Here is a 10,784-nt window from a genome sequence, read left to right on the forward strand (position 1 = left end):
GAGGAGAGGAGAGGAGAGGAGAGGAGAGGAGAGGAGAGCTCCGCAGAGCAGCACCATGGCAGAGACTTGCCAGGACTCTGGCAGGATGGGCAGGCAGGGTTCTGTAGCAGAGGGTGGAGAAACAGCCTGCTCCTTCCTCAGACCTTCATTAGACATCACTTGCTACTCAATATTTACACCACAGGAACTTGTCTCCCCCCTTCCCTCCCCCTCACCAGCTGAACATCCACCTTCATCCCTCATGCTGACACCCTCAGGTGCCTTCCATCCTGGAAGGGATGCTCCTCAGCACACCCCGGCAGAGGGGGAAGGGGAAAACGTCTTTGTTTGGCCTCACCTGCTTTTGCCACCTGGTTAACAGGGACCCCAAGCTCCTGGGACATGTATCCCAAAACAGAGAAGATGGCAAACCCTGCCAGGATGCTGGTGACGGCATTGCCCAGGGTCACTATGAAGGTGTCCCTACAGAGAAGGAAGAAGATGCTCTGAACGTGCTCGCTCCTTCCCACTCCACGTAAGTGCATGGTGACATTGCCAGCCCCAGGTGCCACAGTAAGGTGACCCAGTGACTGTCCTTCAGGGCCTCTCTTGGCAAGGCTTGCCAGGGTCAAAAGGAGCATATATTTCATGGATAATTTTGTGGGGTCCCTCCAAAGCTTTCTGTCCCCTGTGGATGGGATCAGACCAAATATCCAACACGCACCTCTGTTGGTGAACTACATCGGGGACAGGGCAAACTCCAGCTTCAAATATCCTCAGCTTTCAGCACCTACAGCCCAAAACTTCTGAGCTGGTGCTCTGCCTTGGTTCTCAGGAGAATTTTCTCCCATAGATCCCTCTGTTCCTCTCAAGCCTGTACAAGCTGTCAGGTATCCCCTCAGTGCAAGGAGCAGAGCAGGGTGACTGTGCTGCACCATGTGCTTCTGCTGGCTTTGAACCCATCAGCTCAAGTTTTCATGGCTCCCCCCAACCCATATTTTTTTTTAAAGACAGCAGCTGGCTCCCACCTGTAGATATTCTGATGGAAGGTGTTGTAGGATGCAAAGGTGAGGAGGCCCCCAAAGCCCACCCCAAGGGAGTAGAAAATCTGCAGGGCTGCCTCGATCCACACCTGGGGGAAGAAAGCACTTCTGAGGAGAGCAGGGCTTGGGAAACCTCCACATGAGGAAGATGGCATTAGAAATCTGCTTTCCCAGAGCCCTGGGCACATCTTCCCCAGCACTCCAAGCATGCACGGCCTATGGGATATTTGTCTTCCCTTGTTAACACACTCACCACTCATAATGGATCAGCTGGGTAATGGAAGGGCTAACAAGAATGTTTTAGGGCCAGCCCAGTGAGGCATTAAATGGCCTTGTAAAGTTGGGTGGTCTCTTGGTGACCACGACTGCTGACCCCCACTCCCCATGCTGGGGTTTCTTGAGAACAATAAACAGTCAAATCCACCACGGGCACCTGTTGCCACCCCCAGCCCATCACAGGGGCTGGGATGATCCTGCCCACGGTCCTGGTACTCAGGGGAGCCCTGGTATTGTCCGTCCATGCAGAGCCATAAACGCATGCATGGAGTGGGAGCATATGGCAATAGTGGCCCAGACAAGGTGTGGGACAAAGATTTTTGGTCTAGGAGCAACCAAGAGAGCTTTAGGTTAGGGTGTGGCCAGAAAAGACACCTGAGTAAGGGAACTGCCTCTGTTGCATGCAGGAGGTGGAAGGAGAGGACTCATCTTTGTGTCTTGAACAAATTGCACAACATCCTACTCACCTTGGAAGACAGCAAATGATTGAACTGGGGCGTGAGGTAAAACTGGATCCCCTTCCAGGCCCCCTCCAGGGTCACGCCCCGAATGAGCAGCATCACCAGGATGAGGTATGGGAAGGTGGCAGTGAAGTACACGACCTGTGGGGGAGCAGAGCCAACTGGGAGAGCTGGGAATGAGAGCAGGGCTTGAGTGCTGCCCCCATGCCCTGTCCCCAGGGTGGAACACATCATCCTGGGGCTCTCGGGCTGCAGCAGGGCCAGTGTGTCAGCCTTGCTGGTGTCTGGTGTGCAAGGCATCCCCAAAATATCCTGTACCCTGCAGATGCTGTTTGTGGGTCTCACTTTTCCCAGAGGTGCAGAGTCGCACGTACTGGTGAGCATCGCTGTAGGTCCCCCCAAAGGAGACCAGCCAGCCCTTACCTTGCCAGAGGATTTGACTCCCTTAAGGATGCACAGATAAACGATAGTCCAAGAAAGGAGCAGGCACAGACACAAGTTCCAGCGGATCCTCCCAGGATCCCCAATCCCCGAGCTTCCTTGGATGTGCAGGACATACCGGCTAGGGAGGAAGGAGAGCTGCTAGTGAGCAGCCATGGGCAGCCCCTGCCTCCTTCCAGAGGCCCTCTGACCCTAGAAATGCCCCTGCTGCAAAATAACATTGTCAACAATCATAGGCACTGGCAGCTCCTTGCCAAGCAAACAGGAGCAGTTGGAGTGATTTCTCCACCATGTATTAAAGAGCCTAGAAGGGATACCTGGCATCTTGAGAGCAAATTCCCAGCCATTCCAGACCTGGGATGCATTTTAGTCTAGCATATCTCCAGGCCAACAAAACAGCACTAGAACATGGACACCTCCCTCATCCCAGTGGCTCAACTGAGATGTCACCCACAGCGGGGCACGAGCCCATCACTGCACCCACACCACCAACCATGGGTGAGACCTGCAGCATCTGTGCTGTGAGACGTGCAGATCCTTCACCCCTCATCCCATCCCCATCCTCTCCCTGACCAGGCACCAGCCACGTCCCCACACGTGGGTCGGGCTGACCTCGTTACCTCCAGTACTCCTCGCTGGGGCTGACGGTGTTGCTGATGTTGACGGGGAGGGTGTTGTTCCCCGCCTTGATGACGTGGTGGTCCAGGCACAGGTCGGTGTTCCACCAGTTGCCGCAGTGCTGCCAGGGCAAGTCGCTTGTGAGGGATGCAAAGAGGTAGAAGAGAACGTAAGCAATGATCATATTGTAGTAAATGGCCACCAAGGAGACGATGAGGATCGTGCCCATGCCAACGCCTGAAGGAAGGAGAGGGTAAAGAAGGAGTGAGATGGAGCAGAGCAAAGCACATCCAAAAGCAGGGTCAGACACTGCACCTCAGCAGCCAAATGCTCAACCAGTCCAAGGTTCACCTGCTGGGGGAGCCTCTTATTGGCATTATAACATCTGGACATGCCTTCTCTGTATCGAAGATCTATTGCCTCATACAAAAATTTTATACCAGCTTAATGTTGAGAATAAAAGTACTTGCTCTGAACTTTCTTTTTTTTTGAATGCTTTATTCTTACCTTTGTTTTTAACAGGTATTGCTTAGCTTTCATGCTCTATTTTGTACAATAGCTGGCTTAATAATCTTCATACCATTTCTAGAGCTGGTCATGCCATCCAGAGCCCTCAAAGACTGACAAATCTCATGCATAACTTGCAGCCACTAAAACAGCTAACTCAAAATTCCAGCCTGCCACACTTTCCCCCAGATTCTTTTGATTCTAACAAGAGCTTTGAGGATCACGGGATGCAGCTGCTGGTGCATGTCCTCATCAAAGAGCTCTTGCAGATGTCCCTCAGAGGCTCTGGACTTCACTCACGCACCTTTAAAGAGAGGGCTTATCTTCCAGACTGCGAGTGGCCCCAGGCTGGAGAACTGGCCAAGTGAGAGCTCCATGAAGAAGATGGGGATCCCACAGATGGCCAGCATGATGAAATAAGGAACCAAGAAAGCTCCTGCAAGAAGCAAGAAAAAAAATCCTGAAAGTAATACAGAACAAACACCTAAAGCCCAACTGTGACAGGGAATAAAGCTCGTTCAGTATGTGTGGCTCTGAGGGATCTACATCAAAATCAGGAAGGCAGCGAGGAGCAAGAGCTCGCTGTTAGTGCAGGAGAAAGGGGCTGTGATTCACCTGATGCTGTGCTTCCCCTCTGCTCCCAGCTTCCTTTTCTCTTTGAATCTTTCATGAACACCATGAAATTCTCCAGTTATTATTGCTCTGGGAGGAGTTAAACCAACACTTTGCACCATCACCCGGGGCTCTTGCACTGCAAAAGGTTCACTCCCTCCTTCGGTAGCTGGGCAGTGTTTGCTGACCCTGCTGAGACCTGGAGGACACCAGACCAAGAAGCTACTGGATACCAGGAGAGCTGGTGTTGAGTTCAGCATGGAGCCAGGGGTCTCTCCAAGGTCAGGAATACAGAGATGGGCTGGCAAGTCCCTTCCACACATGGGTACAGGTAGTTAAAGCGCTAAACAAGCATGGGGGGCAGGAGGAGGCTTCACCCCGCAACAACTGCTACTTTCCAGCCCCAGGAAGGGGAAGGAACGTTTCTTCAGGGACATCCTGCCAGCCCAGGTCAGTGTGTGGGAGTCTGACTGCCCCAAAGGATGCCCAAATACCTCCTCCGTTGGTGTAAGCCCTGTAGGGAAACCTCCAGACGTTTCCAAGGCCCACGCAGTATCCAATGCAGGAGAGGAGGAAATCCAGCCGCCCTGTCCAGTTCCCTCTGTCTTCCGGGCACTCGGAGCCCAGGTCCCCATCCTGGCTGCTGGGGCTTACCAGGAGATCTGGTGTCACTGGCTGAGCGAGGGACCAGGGCATGGGAGAGGGCAGACAGGGGTTGAGCAAGGAATAAAAACAGAGAATGAAGAATGGGAGAGAAGGAAGAAGTGCCAAGAACTCGCGTGTGAATTTGTGACCCCAAGCCACAGCATTGACTCTGGTCCCTTGGGAACACCCTGTCCCAGCAGCTCTCTGTTCCCCACCTCAGCCAATGCTGTGCTCTGCCACTGAGCAAACAAAAGGGATAAATGTGATCCCACACGGCCAGGGCTCCCCTGGGAAAGGCAGGATTGTCCCATTTCATCCTGGGAAGGTTCACCAGGACCCAGCTTGCAACTCCAGTTCCAAAGACATCTTTTCAGGGGGCCACAATAAACTTTCTGGATCTCCTGAAGAATATGGGCGTGAGGACAGCGGGAGAGCCACTGTGGCGTGCCAGGGAGCGTGACACCCAGCCCCATGTGTGCTGCCATGCCAGGCACTCGGGTGGCTGCTATTAAATGCTCCATGCATTTTTCACACTTTTCCAGCTGCCAAAAGCCTGCACTGTGGGAACTTAGTGATACTCCCAGTTGTCCCTGCTGAGAGAGGAGAGACCTCCTTCCAGCATTCCTAATGTGCTCTGGATCAATGCAGCACAGGCAGGGCATTAACCCGTTCCCTTCCTCCCCATTGCCTCAGCTCTGCAAGTGGAAGTGTGAGTCCTGCAATCCATTTGGGTTGGGGTGATGCACCAGGAGGGCAGCTCTGTGTTTGTGTGTGGGTGTACATCAGGTCTGCAGTGAGGTGTCCAGTCTGAATTTCCCCAATTTCCTGACCTCAGGACAGCAGGGAAGGCATCCCCCCTGACTCCCCTCCCTCCAGAGCTGAAAGCCTGAGCCATCAGTTGCCAGATGGGATCCCATCACAGATACACCCACAGCAAAACCAGGCAGTGCAAAGGGGTGGAACGAGGATCCTGTCCCATGTGTTGCTGTGCCCTGGCATGGGAGTTTATCATGTTTGCACTGAGGCACAGGAGGATTCTGGTGTCCCTGCTGACAAGGTACCAGGACCAGGGCAGGAGGACCCCATTTGGGAACCTTCTCTTCTTGGGCTCTCCAAAGAAACAAAAGCAGCCATCTCCCTGTTCATCATCGTAGGGAACAAACCCACGGGATGCGATTGAGGGAGAGGGACCAAGGTTTGGAGGGATCAGCCAGAAGGAGTTGTGGGTCTCCTGTACCAGTGTGCACATGTGCTCAGAGCCTGCAGCAGACCCCAGTCCCCAGGAGGCCAGAGCTCAGTGCTGCCCTTTCACGGCCTCAGAGAAGGTGGCAGGCACCTCCTCTCCTCCTCTCCAGCTGGACTGGACTGGAGGATGCTCCTGCTGCTGGTTCCCATGGAGACACCGAGCCATGATGCTGATGGAGAGGGCTGCCAGCTCCCACCCTTCACAGGGTGCACCCCAAACCCCCAGCTGCTGGCACTGCAGACATGCTGCTTGCAGCCCAAAGGCACCAAACACAGAGGCAAACTCGTCCCCATCCCCACCTGCTGCACAAACACCTTGAGGGACAGGACAAACCAGGAAAAACTCTTCCCAGAGACAACCTGAAATGTACAGCTCCGGTAAAGCTCTTATACAAGCTCCTCTGTGAAAAGCCCATCCATCCCTGCTGGGTGCCACCATCACAAGGCAAGGGCCAGAAGAAAAAAGTTGCAGAAACACAGGCTGAAAAGTCAAAATATGACCCAAATATAATACTCTTGCTATAAAACCCTCACTACCTGGCAGCCCTCCTGCAGTTGTTCAACACAGCTCTGTGGTTTAGCAACACCTCCAAGCCATGGCCGTGCCTGCTAATTAGCCCAGAACACAGAGTGGGCATGACCCACAGCTGTCTGTGCTTGCAGGGGATGGACAGGCTGCTCTGAACTCCCTCCCAGATATTTCAGCAGTTAAAACCTGTATTCACAAAGATCCCTGCCAGGTAGGGGCCATCACAGTTGGGTCTTCCCCCTGCAAAAAAATGTTTCCCAGTCCATCCCACTGCTTGGGGAGCTCTTGTTTTCCAGGTTTGAATCAGAGACAACCAGCAAGCAAGGATGCTGGGAGATTGTTAAATCCTGTTGCCTAATTCCTCCATCTCTGTCTGAATCCTAAACGCCTTTAGGAGGGCACAGGTAGAGCTGCAAGATCTCATTACATGCTGGTGCCTGTCCATCAGATGTAGCACAGAAATCAACACAGAAGCAACAACAAGAAATGAAAGGAACCAACGGGACCTTTTCCAAACTGTAAATGGCCTGATCCCCATCTCAGTCCCCATTTCAAGGGCCATGGGATGTGGTTTGTCACTTGTGTCTCAATAGTGACTGCCCCCCTTTTTAATATCCTTATCTGGAGCTCTACAGTTTAGATTTGAGACCCCAGGGCAGAAAGTAGAAACCACTCAAGTGTCAGATGAACCCCAAGGACAACGAGCGTTGTCCACATTGGACGAGCTGAGGAGATACAGGTCAGGGATGCTGCTGGAGAGCACACACAAAGGCTGCTCCATGACTGCAATGCTCAAAATTCCCCCAAATCCCAGCCTTTCCACAGACATTACAGGAAAGCTGGCCTATTTGCCTGACTCGAAATGAATTACAAAGCACAGTACTTAAGGCTTCCAGCCCATCTTTGTCCCAAATAGCAGAGAGAAGCACACCTCCGTACTTCAGACTGCTGGAAATCTCACACACCAGCTTGATTCTAGACCTTTTTTTTTTAGGATTAACGCTCTCTTTCAGCCTCTGTCATAACAGGAATTCTCTTTTTCAGCAGTAGCTGAAGTGCTCCAGTGCTCCAGTACTGCTCTAGTGCTTTCCACTGTCAGCTGCCATCCTTCAAGCCGGGCTCCCGTCTCGCAGTTATAAACAGACGGGGACTAACAGCTCCCTTGGCAACCATGGCCTCTTTGAACACAGCATCGCTTTCCATTTTTCACCAGGAGATGCTCCTAAAGAAGTCAGCAAAGCAAAGGTCACTGAGAAGAAAAAGCACTTTAGTCTCTGCCAAGGTAACAGCTCAGGTCTATAAGGAAATGGCTCTGTGCTAATTATTTTCTCTAAACCAATTTACTTAAAGCAAAACTCAGCTGTATCTGAGTGGAAAACCTCCAGCCAGATCAAAGGTATGTTTTCATCCTATTTTGTCTCCATTCAAGCTGGCATTGTGGGGTTATTTTGTCAGTGTTTTGTGCGTGGATCACAGCCTGTGAGCAAGAGAAATGCCACCCGGCACCAGATTTCTCCCCTGTGGAGCTGAGCACAGTGAGTCTCTAAAGTGTGAGTCACTTCAGATTAGTTTGAATTGCTTGTTAATCTCTGAGAGAAAAAAAAAATTAAAAAGCATAAAAATTAATTCAAATGCAGTATCTTCACTTAGAAATTGAAGTAAATAAAGCACTGCTATGGTGTGGAAGAGCCCCTCAAAGAGCTGCACTGACCCTGGGTGACCCCAGCCCAGGATCACAGCAGATGCCATGAGTGGTGGTGGAGCCAGCACAGGGAGATTGGAGATGGCTGAGGCTGAAGCAAACTCATTACAGCAATGTCCAAAGTGTAGGGAGTATGCACGGATACAAATGCTTGTGGTTTTCATCTGAAAACCCTGGGGAAGTTTTGAGGCAGTTTGTGGCAGGCAGAGGAGGGCAGTGGCTCAGGTAGGAAGATGCTGCTCAGCAGCCTGGCCAGGTATGGGAAGGGACAGCACGAACCATGGCTCCCACCACTGGCTCTGGTGGGATTTAGTCCATTTCTACCAAATAAACCCCAAAGAAAATAATCAAATAAATGAAAACAACCACTCAGCTCTTCTGGAATTACTATTATGCAAAAACCAACCTGAAATCCTTAGAGCCTGAGAAAGGTCTTCTCTAATGAAGAGGTATTTCCATATGTCTCAAATATGTCTGGTAAGAAGGTTTAAAACTCCAGCTCACCAAGGGGAAGCAGATCACAATAAGAGGAAGAGGAGGCTGTCAGGATCCTGGGCGGGTGCTGCAGTGGGGCTGGGCACATCTCTCCATCAGCCACCGCCAGCTCCAGGCAAGCCTAGTGCCAGCATTGGACACAGGGGTCCCAAGGTGGCTGTGAGCACAAGGTCCTCCATCTGGAGCTCAGCAATGGTATTTTTGGGTAATGAAGGACAGAGGGCTTTGAGCAGCACTGGGAATGGGGAAAATAACTCCAGAGACATCTGCTTTCCATCCCAACTGATCACCACAGGACTAAATGAATTCCTGAATGAATTCTAAAGAGGGTCACCAGCATCAAGTAACTCAGAAAGGCATTGGAAGGGGCAAAGACCACTTTTAATGGATCTTGCAGTCACAAAGCCATCTGGAAAAGCAATTTGTAGGAAAGAGGAGGAGAGAGAAGAGCCAAACGGTGCCTCCAAAGAAGAGTGGAAGAATAGGCTGTCAGGGCCTGCTGGCTGTCACCAGGATACTGCTGGGGTTTTTACGTCATTTCCCAATATCCTAGGAATTTCCTGGCAGGGATGAAACTCTCCTGGGTTTTCATTCATCTGAACAGGGTCAACCTGCCCTGTGTTCAATGGGTATGGTTTGGCAGAGGGGGTAGCTGAAGAGGCTCCCAGCCCTGGGTCACTGCCCGGGATGCTCCAGGAAGGGCTGACCCATTCAGCAGCACATCCCCATGGTGGAGTTGTGGCAGACACCACCTCTGCCACGCTGCTCCACCATGTCCTCAGAGAAAGGACTCAGTCCCCAGTGTGGGGGAAATGGGAACTCAGACCGGGAAGAGCAAAGTGGCAGTGGAGGGGAGCCTAGGATGGGAAAGCCTGACAATTGGGTTTAAAAAGGGTTTCCAGCAGCATGTAAAAAGGGTTTGTAGCTCTGCACTGAGGCCAGAGTTCAGCTTCCGGCTGACCCCCCATCACCCACACCCCTTTAAATCCTACGGAGGAGGATGAGGAGGCAATCCGAGCTGCAGGTGGGAAGGGCACTGCCCGGCTCCCTGCGCTCATCCGCGGGAGGGACCCCGAGCCCGGGCAGTCCCGGGGCTGGTGGGAGCAGCGTCCCCGGGGTGCCAGGCTGCGGGGAGCCAGCTCTGCCCCCGATGCCACCCACGGCACCCAGCCAGACACAACATGAGTCACCCAGCGCCGGCAGCACCTGCTGGCAGGGGAGGGTTGGGGGGGCAGCGGTGCCTCCCGATCAGGAGGAGCGGTGGGCACAAAATGCCCCATCCCTCTGCCCACGATCTCGCTCTGGCCCCCGCACACGAACACAATTCACTAATATCCGACTAATCCCTGTCGGCTGCCCACGAAGGCTCCCGAGGACGGGATGTGAGGCGATGGGCATGACTCCCCCGCTCCCCGCTCCCAGCCCGGGGTTATCCTTGTTCCCGCTCCCAGCCCTGGGGTACCCTCGCTCTTGGCTCTCACCTGCCGGAGGTACCCCTGGTCCCCCGCTCCTACCCCTGGGGCATCCCTGCTCCCGGCTCTCACCTTCCGGAGATGCTGCCGCCGAACCTGCTTCATCCCAGACCCTGTTGCTATGCGCTCCCCGCTCTGACACTTTTCGTCTCGCTCTCTCCGGCGCTGGGGAGGGCGAAGGGGGAGCGGGGAAACGATGGCCGGCACGGAGGGGTGGGCACGCACCTGCTGCCGGGGACCGCTGGGGACGTGAGGAGCGAGGCTGAAGGAAAGGTTTGCCTTGAGTGGAGGATGGCTGCGTGCGGAGCAGGGAGGGAGGAGGGAGGTCTGTCTGTCAAACGCACTCCTGACGGGGAAAGCGGGGCTCCGAGACCTCAGCCCCCCACCCGGGCAGCGAGGGGGAATGGCTGGTGCCTCACTCGTGCCACAAATGCATCAGGTCTCCCTAGGGAAGGACCGGACTTTGGGGGCACTCTGTCACTGGGCACCCCACGTAGTGATGGCAGCAGTGAGAATGCAGATGCCAGAAGCTCACAGCACCTTCCTGTCCAGCTCTGAGATGATTTTCCTGTGACAGGACACAGCTGGAGCTTGAGCAGGTCAGAAGTGATTGTCCCCCATGCTGCCTGAGCCCAGCCCTCACTCCAAGGGAGGGGGATGCTCCACAGCCATCAATCCCTTTGGGTAGGACCAACACATCCCACCATGCTGAGGGCAAGAGCAATCCTTGGGCAGTCCCCAGGGTGAGCATCTGGGCCC

At 53.5% G+C, this 10,784-nt stretch overlaps 1 protein-coding gene across 2 annotated transcripts in view; it reads right to left on the minus strand.

The window, feature by feature from the left end:
- The window catches only part of LOC121658104 (sodium-dependent proline transporter), a 13,620-nt gene extending 3,404 nt beyond the window's left edge, over positions 1 to 10,216 (minus strand). For both annotated transcript variants that reach the window (XM_042014553.1, XM_042014552.1), the window contains exons 1-8: positions 10,098 to 10,216; positions 4,432 to 4,612; positions 3,630 to 3,761; positions 2,821 to 3,055; positions 2,183 to 2,321; positions 1,766 to 1,900; positions 1,008 to 1,111; positions 338 to 462 (exon numbers count right to left, since the gene is read on the minus strand). In XM_042014553.1, the coding sequence (XP_041870487.1) occupies positions 338 to 462; positions 1,008 to 1,111; positions 1,766 to 1,900; positions 2,183 to 2,321; positions 2,821 to 3,055; positions 3,630 to 3,761; positions 4,432 to 4,612; positions 10,098 to 10,130 (1,084 nt within the window). In that variant the 5' untranslated portion in view covers positions 10,131 to 10,216. The remainder of the gene's footprint in view (positions 1 to 337; positions 463 to 1,007; positions 1,112 to 1,765; positions 1,901 to 2,182; positions 2,322 to 2,820; positions 3,056 to 3,629; positions 3,762 to 4,431; positions 4,613 to 10,097) is intronic.
- Positions 10,217 to 10,784: the final 568 nt, after the last annotated feature.

Source organism: Corvus kubaryi, unplaced genomic scaffold (genome assembly GCF_017639235.1).
Source record: "Corvus kubaryi isolate FWS band 111438036 unplaced genomic scaffold, C.kubaryi_AGA036_p1.0 split2-37374, whole genome shotgun sequence".
Lineage (NCBI taxonomy): Eukaryota > Metazoa > Chordata > Aves > Passeriformes > Corvidae > Corvus > Corvus kubaryi.